We start from the raw sequence: 20,698 nt of genomic DNA, 5'->3' as shown, positions 1-20,698 counted from the left end.
GCAGAGATCTGGCTCAGCCAGAGAGACATGCCGGGAAAGATACAAAATGAAGAAGAACAGACGCGAGATGATAAGCTTTAGAATCTTTGGCATTTTTCATAAACATTTTCAAGGTTTTTAAATCTGTATATTCACCCATTTTCCCCCACACACTCGCCTATAAATACATTATACATGTACTCTTTATACACAACTCTGTATATGCATGGGTACACAAGCACACGTGCAAACAAAGAGGCATTTTTGTGGCTTTTTAAACCGGGATAATCTTTCCTCAATCCTTCCATTTGCAGCTACACACAGCTTTGCATAAGCAAAATACATTCTTTAGCCAATCAAGTATATGAAAATGTGCCTGTCCTTATTCAAAGGCACAGTGGGACTTCGAAAAATAAACTTATGAAAAACTACTGAATCTGCCTAATAACCCAGTGGAAGATAGTCTGCTGTTACTTTTCCTCCTTCAAATTTCCTGGAACAAGCCCACAAGATTGTGATATGGAACCACACACAACTCCATCTGGATCACAAATCCTAAGGTTTTAACCATTCTACCTTTTATTAGATGACTTTCAAAACCCTTTTTTTTTTTTTTTTTTTTTTTGTAAAAAAGAATCCTATCTCTCAGGTTTCTGCATTTCTTTGTACTGTAAACTACCCCAGGGAATGCTGGTGGTAATCCCTGCCTGGGAATCATAAGCAACAAATCCAGCTCTCGTGCTGCCAATGACTTGTGGTGACAAATCACTCCCAAAATGTCCCACAGCACCTAAAGGACCGAGGGCTGCAGTATCAGCAAAATTAAGCAGGTTTTACACATGATTCTGTGTTTTAATTTCCCCAGTCAAACAACCTGACTAATGCTCATTTTCTGAAATACATAAAGCAAATGCACAATTGCTAAAAGATTGGTAAGCAAGCAAAAAATCACATTCTCCACAGAACACAAAATGGGGTCCTTTCTTCTATCTTTCCATTGCTGTTTCCACTTGACTTCACTTTTGGGTCCTCTCCTTGTGAACCACCAGGAAAGACTGCAAGAAGACATCAGTGGTGGACCAAAGCCTGCACCCTATTGCACAACCACTTCTTTGGGCATGTGCTCTCTTTCTGCACAAGCACTTGTTTCTTTAAGGCTATGAAGTGTTGGTTTTTCTGTTCCTCTTGGATCTGTAGTGTTGACCCCTCTGGATTTCGACAGGAAAACAACAGCTATGCTGAAAATATCTGATGAGATGGAATTATAAAAGGCAAGCCAACAGAGTCTTTTCAGGTCACTGAGTTAGCCTTTTCTCTTAATCCTTTCACGGCATAAGGTTTTCATGCATCCATTGCCAGCAATGGATCTCCGATGATTCCAGTGTACAAAGAGTTAACCACAGGCTGGGCTTTAAAAAAAAAACGGAATTTAAAAAAAAGGAAAAAGGAAAACCCACAAGTGCTGGATGAAATATTGAGATACTGTTGGAGCTCCTAGCTCTTTCTGCTAATTATGATAAAAAACTTTTTAAAATGTACGCTGCTTGAACAGAAGATGGGTATCAAAGACTCGTTAATTCAGAGCTTAAACCTTTCTAGGCACAGTGATTTAACTCAGAAAAGAATAGCTTTCATATCTTAATGTAAATCTGTTGGATATGTTAAAAACTGGTTCAGAGCATCTCCTCACATCAGCTCAGCTGATCTGCTACACTAAGCAGAATTATCTCTTCCTACATAACACAGGGAGTGCTGCCACATCCAGCCTTGTCTCTGCAATCAAAGGGGGAAATAAAAAAAAGAAATATAAAAGGTGCAGTTGCACCATCCTCTTCCATTCTCCTCCCCATCCCAAGAAATAATTCACGTTTCACCTTGCTCTTTTTTTTGGGATTCCGTGCCAAAACGCCAACCCAGAAAAGAAACCCAAGATAGGCGTTTATCAAAAAACCACATCTTCCAAGAAAGGGAAAGTCCGTGGCAGTGTCTCTAGTGTTGTTCTGCAGCAGGAGGGAGGGGAGGGGTGTGCAGTGTGTGCACGTGTGTGCAGGGAGGGAGGCGCTGCATTCCCAAACCCCGCTGCATCCTAGAGCGCGCTCCGCTTCTTCCTGATGGGGCTGGAGCTGCTGGATGGTTTCAATTCAGCCTGCTGCACCTGTGAAAACAAACAGGCATGACGTTCGCGCTTAGGTAACTCTAGCTCGCTGCAGCGTGTGTTAATGGCTCCCCCAGGACAAACCCAGGGAAACTAAGGAAGGTTCAAAAGTAATGAATCATTTTCTAAACACAGGAACATGGGGGATTAATTGCAGGAAGGATTTGAGAAGTCATGCATCATTTCTTGAAACGAAAATATTAAAAGCAGATTTTTCTAATGAGATACATGGGGTTCTACCTGATTTCAGAAATCTTTTTGGGTTTGTTTTGGTTTGGGAGTTGTTTTTCTTATCTTTCTGGCATTAACCTATTAGTTTAATAAACTTCTCTCAGGAGTCTCAGTTCAAGTGGATCCCAATAGACAGTAAGATGACAGTTGTCAAAACCATACACAGACCCTGGGATGCTGAAATACTTAATAATTTCAAAAAAGGAAAGTATTCTCCCAAATAGAACCTGGACAAAGCTACCTCCACCTTTCAAAACAAATTCATATACAATATAATGATTAAAACATGTGTGGTAAAATGTCAAGGATGGTGTAATCTTCAAATTGTCTGTTGTGTGAGACAAAAGTATTCCCACTGAAATCATGCGGAAAATTTGGCTGAAAATGCCATCTTTTTCACTCCTCCTCTGTCTTTTGTCCAAGACATGTGGTTGTAAAGGGGTACAGTACAGACAGGAGTAATTTCTAACTTCCTACAGCACCTCAGTGAAATGCTGATGCATTGATAACATGTAAAACAAAGCAGGCAGAGGGGCTTTGGAGCTTCCATGGATGACTTGTCCCTAAAGTGTGTGGCTGGCACTATTTTCAGCACTGGTGGAAAACTCCAAGGTTTGTCCCATGCAAGGAACTTTTATCATTCCTCCCATAGAAAATGGTGATCATTTCCCTTGGAGAGCTCAAAGGATCCCAATATGATAGAAACCATTCAAGGAAATGTTGTTAGTGTAAATGTTAAATAAAGCATAAATAGAAAAGCAGCTTATCTTTAAACATAAACATTTAAAGGGCATATGCAAACCATCACTGCAAATCCAGTGGCCTCTACAAGAGCAATGACAACAAATAAAAATACACTGAAGCTTAATGGCTCTAGGATTGCCCCTGTTTAGTGTTCTTCCCTCCCACCAGTCCAATCTCACCAAATGGTGAGATTTCTTTCCAGTTATTAGTGCTGCCACCAACCAGTGTGGCGGCCTCTTGAGATAAAGAAGCTTTTTCCAACCCTGCTTGGGTTGGAAAACCCAACACTGCACATGAGCAATTCAGTTTCTGTCTCCAACAGCATAAAGTCATTATGGGCAAGATTGTGATACCCTTATTCCCAGTGAGCAGCACCTCACAGGGAAAGTGCCACAGAGAAAGGCACAATGTCAGAGGGATCCTGGGCGTCAGGATCAGGGCCTGGGGACACAGATTCCAGTCAGTGAAAACAAAAGAAAGAATCCTTTATATTGTGTGGCTTCATTACCCAGCAAGACTATGTTCCCTCCTCCAAGAGAAACAAACAGATCTTGACATTCGAAAGGATTTATTGTTCAAATAATTTCCAGGAAGATAGGCGAGATTGCTGAAGACAATGCTGTTGTTTCAAAGAAATGGGAGAAGGGACAAGACTTGACTGAAACTGAGGGAGGATAGATTCTGGTTAGATTAAAACTTATAATTCCATAATGGTAGAAGATTGATCTGATCAACTGTAGAGTATTTTAAACACATGTCAGGGTTTCCTTTAAAGAAAAAGATGAGCAGGGCATTGTCCAAAGGAGGCCTGGAGTTCAAGCACAATGTCACAGAAATAATTCCCCCATTCCTCCCCCTATCATGAGAAAGAGGAGAATTCAGCAAATCCTTTTGGATGGTTATCTCTATCAAAGAGACTATTTTTCTCCTCCCTCTGCACAAATACCGGAGCAGAAAGGTGACGAAAACCATAGCTCAGTAACCGCACTGAGTGATTTTCCAGATCATTTTTAAGTAGGTCTTTTCAGGATAATTTTTCCTCAATCATTTTATCCTTCTGACAAAGGATTTTGGCTCCCCTCTCTCCCAACAGTCTCTCTCCCCCTCCTTTTGTGGATTTTCCCCAGATTCCTTATCTCCCTTATTCAAAAGTCTTTGGCATTGTATTCCCAAAGGGAGCACCCAGCCGCTCTCAGTGTCACTCCCTGCCTCTGTTGGCTGTGGCCATTCATTACTTACCTTTTGAACATCAGATGGTACCCTGGAGAGGAAATCTAGTAGCTCATTATTGTCGATGGCATAGGGATTTCTAAGCTTCTTAGTAAATTTATTTATGCCTAGGATAAAAAAAAAAATTAAAAAAATAAAGGCAAACAAAATAATACGAGCCTTTTCTACTCCCTCCCTCTAAATTTGTTCAGGCAAGGTGAGAGAGGGAAAGGGAATTCACAAGTAAAAATTAGTGTGAAAACAGTGCCTCAGACTTAAAGCCACACACATGGTCCCTGTCACGTGGAATCACTCACAAGTGCTTCCTGGAGGAAGTGGAGGACATCATTGGTAAAGGTATTTCTCTACTTTGTTGTGCTGCCAACAACATGGTGAAAAGTGCTTGCAGCAAGAATTCATCCTGAGGGATACTATAGGGAGAATACACACACTGAAAACCAAGTGTGCTGTTAAATCTGCTACCCTACATGGTCAAATGGAAGGCTCTGAAAATAATTGGGAAAAATTTTCCTTCCATCTCTTCAGAAAATGAAAGCTTCCCTTCCCCATCCCTGATGGCTTATCTCCTTTTTGCAGAGCCACAATGACCAAACTGCCCATATGTTATGGGACAATTAAAAACCTTATGATAAGGCTCACTTTAGTTTGATCTTTGTGTAAATAATTAGGCTTATGAACTGCAGCAATAGCAGTCCATCTCCATGGACCTAGTAAAGCTGCAGTTGGCAGAGGTGGTCCCTCCCTAATCTGGACAGAAGATCCATGGGAGAGTAATGATCATATTAATGTGAAGTTCATAAGGTCTTCTCTTGCCTCCCTTAAGGTCTTCTAGGTGAAGAAAATCAGCTAACCCATTTTAAAGAATAGCAAAAAAATTCAAATGTTGGTTGCCTCTGAGGATCATAATACAGCATTCAATTCCATCATGCCCCTGTCCAAAACCTCATAGTGGTTTCCCTGAAAGTGATTTCAAATATGATGGCTGCTCCAGCCTTCTCCTCTCCCTGAAATGTACCTGCTTCACATCTGAGATTCAGCTTTTAAGCCATATACTTGTAGCAAAATGACAACACAATTTTCTGTGTACCTGATTTTTAAAAAACAGAAAATACCATAAGGTCTTTTGAGGCCTTGCCACAGGGTAGTTGTTTAACATGTATCATATTTGAAGGCCCTGTCACTCTAGATGATGTTGAATGGATGTATAGTTTTCATGTACTCACCATGTCTTCCACACAGGAACAACAATATTTTGTTACTGAACTTTTTACTCCCAGCAATTTCTCCCATTTCTTTTTGCTCTTTCTTTTGTTTGATTTAATCCTTTTATTTCTTTGTTGCTGTTGCCCAAGAATGGCTTTTTTTTTTTTTTTTAATGCCACCTTCTCATTCCCTCCCTTTTCCACATCCAAGCCAGCAGCTGATGGCTCAGCCCAGGGGTCACAGGGGATCCCTACAACTCCGAGCCACATCAGGGCTGAGCTTCTGCAGGTCAGGGAGGATTTACCTGCACTGTGCTCTCCACACCTTTCTACCTCAAGGCGAGATAAAAGTTAGCACCCTAAATAAGACAGGAGATGATTTGGAGAGGAAGAAAGCCTTCAGCACCTGGAATCATGGAGTGGTTTGGAGGGAGTCTTACAAACCATCTCAATCCAGCCCCCTGACACAGGCAGGACACCTTCCACTAGACCATGTTGTTCCAAGCCCTGTCCAACCAAGCCTTGGACACTTCAGGGATGGGGCTGCCACAGCTTCTCTGTGAGCCTCACCACCCTCACAAGAAAGAATTTCTTCCTGATATCTAATCTAAACGTGCCCTCTTGCTGTTTAAAGCCATTCCCCTAACTCCTATGCCCTTGAATGCCATCTCCTTCTGTGAAAGATGACCTCACATTTCTTCATAATGCCACCAGGAAAGTTTTACTTTTTAAAAGCTCCTCTTTTAGTTCATTATGTATCTTCATACAAATACTATCAAATCCATGACAAAAGGAGATGCTCAGTGTGTCCCACTGGGCACAGCCTGTCCTGACTGCCAGGATACTCAGACCCAAAAGGCTCCCAGGGTCCAAATCCACATGGTTCAGCTCTGCAAACACATCTTGTCCACTTCCTACCATTTCCCAGCTGGAGGGCTCCAGCACCAGGAAGCTAATTACTTTCCTGCAGAAGAATAATAACACTGAAAGTAGCTTATCTAGGCTAATGCTCTTCTTGTGGTGCTGTTGGAAACTTATACAGAACCCTAAGAAAAGCAAATTATCGGATAACCCAGGGGGGAGAAATGGTAATTTTAAGAAGTTCATAACATCTTTATTCACCTCTAAGCAACAGCACTTGTTTGTCTGTGTAACAGGTCGTTTAAAGCTTGTTTGATTTCACTCTGTAGACATATATTGTATTTATCTCATACAAATGAGACACAGTGGAGTACTTACCCCAGATTAAAACAATGTACCTCAGTGGTATAAAATACAAAATAACTGTTGCTGCTGCCAGGACCAAGCAGGCCAGGACAGAAAGGAAAGGCACCGTCCAGTTGAATGTGCTGTAACGAAAAAAACACAATCCCTCTCAACATTTCTGTTCTTGGACACTGTCTGTGCTCTGCTACCCAATAATAATTTAATGACCCCTTTGCAGCGCTCAATGCAGTCAGACATGCTGTAAATTGCAGGCCCTTTGGAAGGTGGATAAGTAGATTCCTACATCAGGATGCTAGAATGGATTAAGGGAGATATCTGAGAGGCAGATACCATGATAAGGAAAGAGAAGAGGAGCTCTGGGGAGCTCAGTGAAGTTGTTAGGCATGTGAGTTGTTTTTGTTTCTTCTTCTATGTGTGGCACTTGTTACACATCCCTGCTGGCCACTCAGCTCTCCACTATGCATGAGCAGATAATCTGATCTGGAGACAGGGTGAGCCAGCTCCACTGGGTCACGGTGGGTGACACAAGGTGTGTGTCCCCTGCACGACCCAGGTGTGGCAGGTAGCCAGAGCCAACCCAGAGCCAAATAACTTGCACTGGATTGATTATGATGCCAAACTGTGAAAGAGCAGTTTGAGTAATTTCTCTGCGTAACATTAGGGCCATAATATTCTATATAAATCTATCTACATTTATATACATTTTGTCCTATATCTTTACATTTCCAGCAATTCTTTACTACACTGAGTATAGGATGCTGGCTTGGATAAGCTGCAATAAACCAGCAGCAGCCCAAGCTTCTGCATTCCAGCAATCCACATCGGATCTTTCCCAAGAGGAGCACTCCTGAAAGGCTCAGTTACTACAGCATTTCAGGCTTTGGCCACATTGTAGTGAAAAACAGGATTTTATTTCACTCAGACCTCTCATCTGCAAGTCAATGATGGACTGAAGGTGAGAAGCCACTGCTAACACATCTTTGGAATTACTTTGCTCCCCCCCTGTGCTGTTGTAAGACATAACCCTATGCCCTGCACCAAATATTGAGATACCTGGACTACAAGGATGCCTGCTAGTCCACAGGAGGATTTATGGATCTGGGCATCTCTGTTTCACACAATCTGCCTGCTAACTTCATCATATCACAATGATGCGGAGTAGGAAGAAGAGAGAATGAATCTGGACCACTTATCAGGCTATAAAATAAGACAAACTTCCCTTGACAGATAAAATTAATAGGACGCTTCAAGAATTGCATTTAAGCTTCAATAGATGTATTAAATATTAAGTAAAAATAGGTGGGAGAGGACCCATCATTATCAATCAATGTAGCTTAAGTTAAAGCAAAAAAAAAAAAAATAGCAAAACAGCTCAATTGAGTTAAACTATGAAAACTCCCTGTGATTGTGTAACTGGAGTGACAGACGGAAACTGTAGCACAATTCAGTCTGTCACTTACAAAAAAAACTTTGATAGCAATTTTTTAATGGCACATCACTGCCGAGCTACAACAGAATCCTTCTGAAATCACATTGGGCGTCCACATTAATACCCAACGTGTTCTTTAAGACCATTGTTAGCAAAATGAATGCAAGAATTAATAGTGTTTAAGTGCTTGGAGTCTTCCTGCCATGCAGCTGGGCAGAACAGTGCCCTGTTCATAGACTGGAATACATCTTTGGGCCACTTCCACCCCAGCTGGGGTGTCCAGCGTGGCACCACAGCACATGTGGTTGTTGTATTTTTAGCTTGAACCCAGCTCCTCATTAAAGTGAGGCTCGGTCACAAACCATCACTTTGTGTTCAAAACAGACATCAATATGGATCAATTAAGCTCCAATAAAGACTGAGTTATAAAAGGTTTGTGTGTGTTTGTCCATGGGATTTTTTTTATATTTTTTTTTTTAGGCTCTTCACCTCCTTTGTAAGGTCAGAAATATTCTCTGTGTGTCCCCCCCTTGCCATGAGACCCTGAAAATCCCCTTTGGGCTTCCTCGTGGCAGCAGCAGGAAGCAGACAGCTCAAAATGGCAAAGGCAGACGAAGATCAATGTGCTGGCCAGGGACACAAGTGACTGGTGACCCCAACAGCCAGGTCAGGATGGGGAGGGCGTGGGAAAGGCAACACTGACCACCAGCACCCACTTTCTGCAATGGGACTGAGCAGAAACACCTGATGCTTCTGTGCCCACATCTTCAAGCAGCATCTGTGGCATCCATGACTCCCCACCCCATCACAAACAAGCAAAATTCAGGCAAACATGAAAGCTGCATCAGTAAGGGACACTGCTTCTCCTCTCCTCTGTGCTCTGCAAAGGTTTTTTGGAATAACAGACTGCAAGAGAAGAAGCAGTGGTGGGACTGGCCGGCTTAGCCTGCTGCACCTTTCAGCCATTTTTGGAGCAAGACAATTACTCCACCTTGACCCTCCTGGTTCTGCTTCATTGCAAGTCATGGTCAAGCAAGAAAAGGTTATTACTTACTTTTTAATCCTCTCTCCGAACGATGCTATTTCTTCCAGGATGCTTTGGACAGCTATGATGATCTCTTGGACCATGTGGATTCTCTCAATCAGCCCCTTTTTCTCAGATTCCTAATCAAAAGAAACCAGAAAAACAAAACTCTTAATAATTTGCTAGGTTGTTCACAGACACATGGTGAAAATAAGATTTCCAGCACTGCTGATCCATCCATGACCTCAAGTATTTCACTGAAGGAAGGACAGAACAAACACCCTGGGTTTATCACACAGAACCAACATTATTTGTATAGATCCCTGTATTTTCTTCCTTTTCCTCAACACATGGGCAGAGGTTTCTTCATCTTCTAACACAACCTGGCTGCAGGATCTCCATCAGGATTTCACACAATTGGATGCAAAAGCACAAGAGGTGCTGGCTGCTCAGTGCTCCTCAAGAACAAAAATATTCTTGTGCAGAACTTCTAAATATCACTTTTCTGAGCTTTGTAGGCCCCTCACAGCCACGCTGGTTTGTGTATATAAATTAGCAGCAAGATAGTGAATGCAATATTTTTTGAGCATTCTGTATACAGAGACTTATTCTTTTACTGGGGAAAAAAAAAAAGATCAAAGGAAAAAATGTCATTTTCCCTTTGCAGCGGCCATCTCAACTTCATTTCTTACTGCTTATTTTAGGCAACAACATTACAGGACATTACTACACATGTGCAGAAATAAAAAGGAAGCACAGAATGAATTAAAAATCAAAATTACTTAAATCAGGCTTGAAAACCAGTATACAATTATCAGCATTCAGCATTTCTTTGCCAGCAATCTAACACACATACAGGCATGCAAATTGGTGTCGTTGCAGATATTCTTGCAAGAAATCAGCAAAACATTCACTTATTACAAAATGCAGAGCCCTGGACACCGATTTTACATCACATTTAGACACTTAAAAATCAGTCCAATTTAGAAATAAAAAAAAAAAAAAAGAAACAACAAAAAACGAACGAACAAATCATTTTAAGCTGTTTTTTAACCAATCTGTTCCCAGAGAAGGGAGATGATGGTAAAGAGGAATGTCATCCACATTCCTCCTCCATGCAGGACAGGGTCAGAGGCTGTTTAAAATCACACAGGGCCACAGAGGAGAGGGCTCTTGCTCCATCATTTTGGCATCACCAAGCTAGCAGAGGGTCTGTATGGGGCTGAGGCAGGGCAGCACTCTGCAGAGGGTGCTGGAATAACCTGTGACCCATCCCTGGATGCTGAGAGGCAGCCATGGGACTGCAGCCCTTATCCCTCTTTAAATTACTTGCTGCCCATTTCTCTTCCCAGCAATTTCTGAGTTTAAAAAGCCAGCCAAAACCACCATGGAGTTATCAAGCTCCAGACATTTGAATATTTGCCTTTAGGTTGCAAGTCAGTGCACAATGAATAGAAGCAGCATTTTAAATAATCACACATTTGGGTGTGAAAATGAGTATTTTTACATTAATAAAACAACCAACAAAAAATGAAACCCTTGGGGTGTGAAATAACCCCAGAACAAAATAAATAAATAAATAGTCAGTTTATGTGAAAATAGCACCAAAAAGTCATTTTCACACAGCTCCAGTTATAATCTCGTTAGGCTCAAATGTAAATGACACATTGAAATTATATTTAACTATTTCCTCACTGGAATGGTACAACAGTCCTTTGGCCATAGCTGGCTTTTTTCCCACCAAATTTGCAAGCAGAAGCTGAGGAGCAGCTCATGGAAAACCAGACAGTGGGAATTTCATGCTGTCCAGATTCAGGCAGAGGGGTAAAGAAACCACTTAAATGAAGTGATATTGCAGGGCAAGCCTACTCTTGCTGCCCGGAGCTGCAAGGCAGATCATCTGCCAGCTCTGCCTGCATCATGCTGACTTCATTTACACATCCTCGATGGAGCTCAGAGATGTGGTGATAACACAGTTTAACCAACACAGCACAACACAACTCCTTCTGCAGCCACCAAGCAGAGCCAGAAAATAAAAATAAATAAACCAGAAACTGCCAGTCCCTAAGTTATGACAACTGCATGCCCATGCTCACCTGGCTGCATGCTAAAATCACCCCTGGACAAGAGTACTTTCAATTTCTGATGCAAAAATATGGCAAATAAATGTAAAGGCAGAGACAAACTGGGATTAGAAAACCTTGTAAATAAAATTAGTTATTCAAGAGAAAACAGGCTGCAACTGTGTGTATGCATGATGGGCATAATTGTTTGAAAATCCTGGGAATTTGTCAACGTCATTTCTTTGTTATTTTTCTTTGGTTCTGGAAACCTGCAGTCTAAACACATGGACAGGATTATTAGGTCACTGGTTAAGCAACAGAGGAGCAGACAAATGAAGTACAACAAATGGGATTTTCCAAATTATTTAGGCTTTGGAGCGTTGTTTATGCTTTGTGAAGCCAGCACCTCAGAAAACACTGTCAGAAGCAGTAAGAGTCCATCAGGATGACAGTCACTGGACCCTATTTATCAGTATATGGGCAACTGTCATAGAGAGAGCTATATCTGAACATTGCCATGTTCATGGAAAATGTAAAGAAAGAATCCAAAATGCATCTTCCACTTCACACACTTCTTCATCCGTGCAATGTCCCATCACCCAGACAATTCTTCTCCATTCTCTCCAGGTGTCATTCCTTCCTGATTTCTTTTGGACTCCATGTTACTACACTGCTTGGAAACTGAATTTGGATACCCGTAGCTTAAGATCGCAGCTCAGAAGCTTTTGCATGAATTGAAAACAAAGTATCCTGCCTGTTTCTGGCATTATTTCCCTAAAACCAGTTGTGATAACTTCCATTAATTCAAGGCCTTTGTGTCCTTTATTTCTTAGTTGATTACAGCACTGTGGGTGGACCAAAACTGGTCTCCAGCCTCTGGGAAAGACTTAACTCCATCAAAATGAATTTACAGCTGAGAATTAATTATGTAATCAGTGTGTTACTTCAACTCTTCCTTGCATTTCCTGATTTAAGAATCCTTCATTTCTACGTTAATTGCCTGAACAAAACCACAAAAGGGGGTTTACAAAAGATTAAGCGTGTCAGGGGAGGGGAAAAAAAAAACAACACCAACCAAGACCCAGCAATTTCAGAAATTAAGTCTTTTGTTTGCAGCTAACATACACCAACTTGAAATCAGAAATGAAGAGACCAAATTTCTGCTGTACAAGAAGATGCTCCTAGAGTTTTCTATTTCTCAAATATGCAAGAGTTAAACAGGACATATAAACACACTCAAAGAGCTACCACAGCTCTGAGATCTCCCTTCCCCAGACGGAGCTCATGCTGCTCTGAGACATTTAGGGTCAGTTGCAAAAGAAACCTTCACACAGCCACAGCATGGAGGGGCTCCCAACGCTGAAGACTTTAAAGGAGTGGGAATATGGGGCAGAGCAGGACAGGATGTCCCCAACACTCACACAGCAATTCACAACAGGCAAGCTGCAGCAGTCAGAGCTGCTCTTGCGAGGGAAAAATCCTAAGAGTTATGGGGGAAGACACTGAAGGCAAAATTCTTCAATCATCCGCTCTGGAACAAAGGCCAAATGCCACCCATTAGTGCTTCTTCTCTAGCCAAGCATCCATTACTGAATTCAAAGCTTGGATGGTGGAGATCCCCTAACTTCTTTTGATCATTTGTTTCAATGATTAATAGCTTTCATCTTTACAGAAAGCTGTTTCCTATTTTTTAAATCTATCCTTCAAATATTTTTCCTCTGGATATATCCAAAGCAGCAAGCAATGCTCCAATTGCACAGACAAATTTTGCTGTTGTTCTCTAAGTGTATTTCTGATGTATACTGCAAGTATCATATGCACACAAGGAAAAGTTAGGCTTGAAGCCATGGGTAAGTTCTACATAATACTTGCTCACTTGGATTTCATAGAAAACACTTGCAGAGAAAAATCTTGCATGCAACTTTCAAACAAGTGGTATTCATCAGCAGATTTCTGGCATGCCAAGGGGAACTCAATATATAAAGCTGAGGAACACTTGGGGGCAAAGATGAGGAAAAGGGGAGGAGAAAACATAAATATGGAGTAATGAAAAGGAGGAAGAAAACAGGATACAGGCAGCTCATTCAGGAATGAAAATCCTGGATCTCTTCAGGGATTGGAAGAATTAGTCTGCCAAGCCCTGGGCTGGCCTAACTTTCAGGATTAGCTTTCTTACAGTAGCTGTCTCATTATGCTACTGCTGCTACAAGCACATTAGGGTGATGTTTTACCAGGATTTATCTAATGTACCAGTTATTAATTCTTCAGTGTATTAGCAACAAACAAGATTGATGGAAAGGGAAAAGAAAGGAAAATAGCTCAGGCATGCATTCCTTTTTGCTCCACTATTATTCTGCTTAAAAAAAAAAACAAAAAACCCAACAAAACATGCTGCAGTTATTTAGGGAAAAGCAGAGCTGGGCAAAGTTGGATTGAATTTGCAACTTGCTCTCCGCTGGACTACAAACCTCAGACCTTACCGGTGTCCAGCAAAAGCTGTGCCAAAAAAACATCTCAGGGCCAAAACACTCGTCCACGAAGAACTTCTGAAACCAAAAGGATTTTATTGGGCATAAACAGCAGACCACCGGCCTCTGCTGCCAGCAGGGAACACTTCACTACCGCTCCAGTCTAGCAGCAGAACGAAGCTCTTGTGGGAGGTGGCAGCCATGCAGCGACAGACAGTCTCTTGGTAGCGGAGATGAATTCCAGGCAGAGCTGTGCAAACAGTCACCACAGCAACCTTGAGCGGGCTCCTGCCTTCGGTGGGAGCCCAGGGCCGCAGAGCGGAGCCCGGCGATGTGCCTTGCTGAGTCACTGCATGAGGGGAGCACGGGCACGCCGAGGCGACGTGCCAAGCTCTGAGCAGCCGCCTCGTGCGGCCCTGCAACTGTGCATCACAGGAGATTTGTGTTTATTAACACCGCGCCTGCCTGCCTGCCTGCGGAAATTTAGCGGATCCGAGCGTACTCGAAATAATCGCCAAATAGAGGAAATGCGACACGTACAGGTCAATTTATGCTCTCAGTTAAAAAAGGTGTGAAATCTGGAATAATTCCACCAGAGCCAATAGAATCACTTCAGGCTGGTATGAAGGGGAGCAGCACTGGTCTTAAAAGGACACATTTGGAAGGCAATAGCACATCATCCTACAGCTCAGGCTGGGGAACACTCCCTGAAGGGCAGAAGATGACCACTCCATGCCTTGTCCAGCCATGCCTGCACTTTCTCTGCCTGCATTAGATGAATTTCATCCATGCACAGGGGACCAGCAGAAGTCTCCTAAGCCAAGCCCAAGAAAAATCTTATGTGAAAAACTCTTGGTCATAATTCAGTTTCTTTCTCTATGCACAGGCATGAAATGCAGGGGGTTTAAGAAGCATTATCTGTACATGCTCACGTTTTCACAGACCTGTAAACCCAAAACTTCACTGGTATTGCCACAAGTTTTCAAGCAGTATCAGCAGTCACAATAGAATAAAACACAATTCAGGTGAGGAACACATGCTTAAGAAGCAAGAATCAATCCTGAATGGAGATAAAAAGTCATCAGTCATCTTTGATTTAAAAACTGGAAAGAGAAAGAAAATAAATTTTGTCAAAACAAGTGCTTTCTCCTGGAAACACATGAGACTTAAGAACAATCACATGGTTATTAGAGTTAAAACTCCTGGATCATCATCTATAATCTAGGTAATGATCTTCAGCAATTTGGGGTACAGGAGAAAGAGGTATCTATTCATATATCTGGCCAATTCAAAATAAAATTTAACAATATTATGAACAGTTGGAATTTTTAAGGGAGGAGAACTCCCTGAGGCTCATCTGCTGTCCAGTGACCTGCCTAGTGCTACTTTAAATTTTTCCAGAGATTTAGAGAAATTGCAGTGTTGGCTTTTACCTACATCCAGGTAGGCAATTCTCTTTAAGAGGGAGAATTCTCTACCACCATTCTCTCCTCCACCTCTAAACCTATGAATGGGTGGCTCATGGCACTGATATAAGAACTGTGCCAATTTATGGGATGCCTACAGATAAGAGCAGCCCTGGACAATGCCCCTGTGCAAATAAGATTTTAAAAGAGACCATTTAACTTCCAGTTTCTTTTACAAAGAAGGCTCCCAGGAAAAGAGCAAAGCAAAACCAAAGCAACCCCTGCACTGGGTCTTCTTGCCCACAGTTTTCTGGAGGACATGGATGCTCCTTGTCAGTCTGAACATACCCTGTCTATCACAGGGCATTTTCAAGTCCTTACCATCACTTCTCTTCAGCAATCTTAATGGGGGATGTTGAAATATTATATTGTAATTGTTGTATTGAAGAGAAAAAGAAAAAAAAATTAATGAAATTATTTATACTTCCAGGGAAGAAAACAATGAGATGATATTGTCTTGAATGACCTTTCCTAAGTATGGGGATATAGCATCTTACACAATAGACTCTTGGTTCATGTTTCAATTACTGACCTTTACTGCGGAGAAAATTAATGCAATTTTCATCGTAATCCACCCGTACAAATAAGATCCATACGGAAGGTTTCCACATGCTGAATCTAACTCAAATGGAAAATGTCAGCTCTTTGCTACTGGATGGATTTGACTTTAATTTGTTCAGCTGGAGTCTTTTTGAATTGTGTTCATAAAACTTTGTATATCTTCGGTACCTATTTTTGACAGAGGATTTCCTACATTAAAGGCATTGAATTTTTATTCTTTGGTGATTTTCTTCCACTTCTGTTTTTTTTCCAATAGATGAGATACTAAACATTTCTTGGAAGTTGCCAAATAACTTGGCTTAAAGCCACAGTATCATTTGGTTCTTCCCTGTTACATTGCACTAGTCAAGCAGGACTACACTGCCTCACCACAGGACAAAAACTCTTAAAAAAAAAAACCAAAAAAAATCAACAAAAACTTCACATAGAAATTGTTGTTGATTTACTTTTGTCTCTGATTTTCTTTGAATCAGTTACCAGACCTGAAAATGTAACTAAATTAATCTTTGTCTGTTGCGGAGATGTAAACTTTTATTCAGACAATGGAGAAGACTCCAAGGCTCTTTTCAGTCTGGTGTTATGACACAATCATTCACAGGGTAACTGTCTGTTCTTGAAACTCTGCAGTCATTATCAGAAACAGAAAATAAAATAAAATAAATAGAACTAGTCAAGAATCAGACAACTTAAACTGAGTTGCATGCAGCTTGTCTATACCTTCTTACTGGCAGACCAAGGATGCTGCAGTGATGTAATTTTAAAACAATCCTCGCTGAGGCTGACAGAGCCCAGAGCTGACAGGACACAGCCTGAACTTTGTGTCCAAGATGGCACAAATCCCAGCAGGCATTTATCCAGGGAAGAGCTGGTGCCAAAGGGACAGAGCACTGCTATCTTTTACAGCCCTCCATGCTGGTATGTGGGGAGGGCAGAGGGGGAAACGATGGGGGAGTCAGCAATTAAGCCCTGTCATTTAAGACAGATAGTCTAGGTGGAGGGAGTTAATCTGCTCTTGGGTTTTTGAACTAAGTGTCTGTGTATTTATAATTTGTAAACAGTTCATCTCTTCGAGGGTGTGTTACAATTCCCAGAAGCACGGTCTGTTATGTCTAACAGGCAGCAGAACCCAGAAGGGCTCTGTGTGCAAGTATTTTGATACAGCAGGATGACAGGAAACAGAAACAGTGACCTCGTACACCACAACCCAACTAGCAGATTTCAACTTTGGGAGCTCTTGTATTAGGGAGGAAAAAAAAATACACAGACTTCTTTTTAAAGTAGACTTGTCTGTTTAAATGTTGACATTGCCATGAGATAGTGTCATAAAATTACATTTTTCTTACACTCCCCAGAGAGCAGTGGCCACCCTCAGACTTGGAAAAGTATCTTAGAATGTACTTAATGTAATTAAAGATGTACCTAATGTACTTGAAGATGCAAGTCATGGGAGTGCAAGCATGGCCCATCACTGCTGCACGGGGGTACACACAAGGCACAGTAAAGACATTAAAGCAATTCTGCACAGCACTGGCCATGGGACAAATGTAGGGGCTGGCAATTGTCTCTTCTGGCAACTCTGTGCCAGAATTCCATCCATAAGAACTGGAATGTTGAGATGTAAAGTGTTATCTTTGTGAGAAAGCCTGCTGGGGGTATCTGCCGTGAGAGGCTTCAGCCAGTGCTACCAGCTCTGTGTCAGAGAGTCCTGAAATTTGTGTGGAATGGAGACAGAGGCAGCTCCCATTAAAAATGGCAAGGCCAAACCATCAACAGCTCAATGCTGACTCCCAGGAGTTTTACCAAACCTGAACACTTTGGTAAAATAAACCAAGAAAGGGAATGACAGCAAAGCTGTTTGGGGGGAGACAAAGACGAAGTCATTAAATCCATATTGAAGTGACCCTGTTGTATTTGTACAGAGAGAACCAAAGTCACTGGAGTTAAATGTAGGGCAAATGTAACCTAGAATATCTTAGCAGCAATGAATCTATTGCACACCACAGGAAACAGAGGATTTGATACCTATTTAGTACATTCTTACTTCTCTTTTCCCACCTCAGCACTTGCAAGGGAAAAACAGGAATATTAAAATAGAAAAAAAAATAAATGGGATTGTTACAGTGAATAAGTTACACCTTTAGGCATCACACAAATAACACAAATGTCTAGAACCAGGTACCCACTAAATAGAAATTATTGACTTCTACAGATACACAGTATTCTTTTGAAAAAGATGCAACTTTCATTTAGCAACTTTTGAAGAGTTTCAGATATTGGTCCATTCACTTGACAAATTTTACAATACAAAAAGTAAATTATAAATGAGAACATTTAAACAACTACTGTGTGTTGCAAGAAACCTGTAATTCAGCTGGATTGCCTAAACTTCACTTTGTAACTTTGATGGATTTCTGGCTGCTCATTAAAATATAAGCACAGCAGAGGAGCAAGTTAAATTTAAATAACTATTCCCATCAATTAGTCTGCTGAGCTTCAATCCTAGGGTCTGTGACTGAGAAGAGTTAAGGTGCACTCGCTAGCTGCATTATTGATTTGCTCCTTAATGATCAACAATTTCACTGTAGCATTTTTAAAACATAGAATATTCAAGAAGAGTCTTATTAACTTAGTATGCAATTTGAAAGTTTCACATCCCCTCATGAACATTTTCTTCCTAACAGCTAATGTTCCTTTGCATGCTGTTGCTCGTTAAATAATTCCTCACCTTTTAGCTTTAAAGTATTTATAGATTATCAGATCCTCCTTCACTTACTTATGTTTTTTCAAGCTGTATACATTAAGTTCTCTTAATCTTTCTTCATATGTCATGCCCCCTAATCCTTTTATCATTTGTCACTGTGGTTTGATAAACTTGGAAAAAAATCCAATGAATTTTTCACAGTGAGAAGAATGAGTAAGTATGTTCCAATAAAATAAAAAACAGGCCTTGCCGATTCCAATTCTTTCCACATTTCAGCTGCTGAACTAAGACTGTTTTTTTTTCCCAGGCTCTGAAAGAAATGCTGAGAAAATTCTAACCAGCCCTCCACAAATCACACCAATTCTGGCCTAGTGAAGTGGAAATGCCAAATTGTTTGGGGAAAGCCATTAGCGGGGAATGTCAACCAGCAGCGAGGGGGGACTGCACATCCTTGTGTGCATCTCTGCACCTCCTGCACCACACACACCCCTGCAGGAGCACACCCATGAGCGTGTGCCCACTGAGGAGCACATCCATGAGCATGTGCCCACTGAGAGGCCAGGCACAGCCCGGGGCTGCTCACAGTCCGTTCTTGCTCAGGTCTCGCACAGGGATCACCAACTCTGGGATGCTACACAAACCAAACCCTTGCTGCCTTCGAACCTGCCAAGCAGCAAACTGCTGACAACTGTTTTAATAGCAGACAATAACTGAAGATTTATGGAGAGATTATTTGTTTGTGTTCTCCCACCTTTCCTCTGATTCTAGCCAACACATGGGAGATATGCTTACCTTATCATCTTCATCCTCTTCTTCATACAAGCCCATAAGCTCCTGCAGAAGCAGATGTCCATGTTACAAAACACAACAATTATTTTTTAGTGACAGGCAATGTTCAAAAAGCTTATGATACTCCCACAAAGTTTCACTATACAATTTTCTCCCACTTCTATTGAAAGTCATTTAAAAAACCCACCACTTTCTCCTTTCCAAAACAGTGTTTTTTATTCAAGGACTTTTCTTTTTTGTGGTATTCTGAACAAAGCATGCAATACCCTATACAAATTTTAAGTCTAAATAAAGCATTAGTGGCCGTGTCCAGTAATCTGAAGGCAACAGGCTTTCAAACACATTGCCAACTTTTACTATCTGTAAACAGCTTTGTTCTCAGTCTTGCAAATGAACCAACTGGTATGTCAAGGCTGAGGACTCTATACTCAACTTGTTCCATCCCCACTGCCACAATGACTACTCCCTCCCTTTAGGGCCATTACTGCAACATTAGACTTTAGAAAACACATTAGTGTGAACATAATCAATCTCACAGAGAATCCCAGTCAGATTTCTATGCAGCATTATTTCCTCCCTTTAACTTGTGTGCTGACAGGTAGGACAGAAAACAAAAGACTTGGCTAGGGCTTGGAATTAGGAGCACTTGGCTTTCAATTCAGGTATTTAACAAGCTGAGCCTTTAACAGGGTCCTCCAGGTTTTTTTTCTTGGTTATTTAATAGCTACATTTGAATCTGTGTACTACAAGTTTAAATACAGAAAACATGCAAAGAATGTGAAGAATCACAATAAAAAGATGTTTTGAATTTAGGGTTTCTTAGGGGGTTGGGTGTTTCTCTTTTGGAGTTTTTAAATTTCTTTTTTTCTTCTGAATAGCAGTTTCATCTCGGATGTAAAAGGTACTGGGAGTTCAGATAGCCAGATTTATTCTTTGGCTCTTTGCAATACCCTGAGCAGCTGAATTAACACTGATCATGGTTTAAATTTCCATAGAAGCTCCCCATCTGTAAATCATAAAACATTTTACCAATATTCACGAATTTAGCCTCCTGGCAAGTGGATCAGGAGTACAAGGTTAATACTGTTATTCACATTTTATAGCACAGAAATCAGAGAGAATTTGAGGTTCACTTTTGCAAAGACTCTTGCTTGCATTCCTCTGTACACACAAAATGTGTGTGCTGGCACACAAAAACCAAAGGCAGTGAATATCCAGCCAAGGCCTGAAGAAGCAAAAAACAAATAAATGACTGTGTAAAAAGCATTGGTATTTTGAAGAAAACCTTTTCTCATCTGCAGGACAGATGTGACTGGGGCTAGCACCTGATTGTCTATTTTTGACCTACAGATGGTTAGAATCATAGACACACATAAAAAAGGAATCAGGTAATATTAAAGGCACTTTGACTACTTGTTCCATATGATCC

At 41.2% G+C, this 20,698-nt stretch overlaps 1 protein-coding gene across 2 annotated transcripts in view; it reads right to left on the bottom strand.

Moving 5' to 3' along the window:
* Positions 1–713: 713 nt before the first annotated feature.
* Positions 714–20,698, bottom strand: part of MCTP2 (multiple C2 and transmembrane domain containing 2) — a 101,782-nt gene continuing 81,797 nt past the window's right edge. For both annotated transcript variants that reach the window (XM_058033215.1, XM_058033216.1), the window contains 5 exons: positions 19,273–19,314; positions 9,252–9,361; positions 6,781–6,890; positions 4,349–4,446; positions 714–2,134 (listed from right to left, as the gene is read on the bottom strand). In XM_058033215.1, coding sequence (XP_057889198.1) covers positions 2,066–2,134; positions 4,349–4,446; positions 6,781–6,890; positions 9,252–9,361; positions 19,273–19,314 — 429 coding nt within the window. In that variant the 3' untranslated portion in view covers positions 714–2,065. The remainder of the gene's footprint in view (positions 2,135–4,348; positions 4,447–6,780; positions 6,891–9,251; positions 9,362–19,272; positions 19,315–20,698) is intronic.

This window comes from Melospiza georgiana, chromosome 13 (genome assembly GCF_028018845.1).
Source record: "Melospiza georgiana isolate bMelGeo1 chromosome 13, bMelGeo1.pri, whole genome shotgun sequence".
In the NCBI taxonomy this organism is placed as follows: Eukaryota; Metazoa; Chordata; class Aves; order Passeriformes; family Passerellidae; genus Melospiza; species Melospiza georgiana.
Note: the sequence above shows the minus strand (reverse complement) of the source record. Positions and strands in the feature narration are given on the sequence as shown.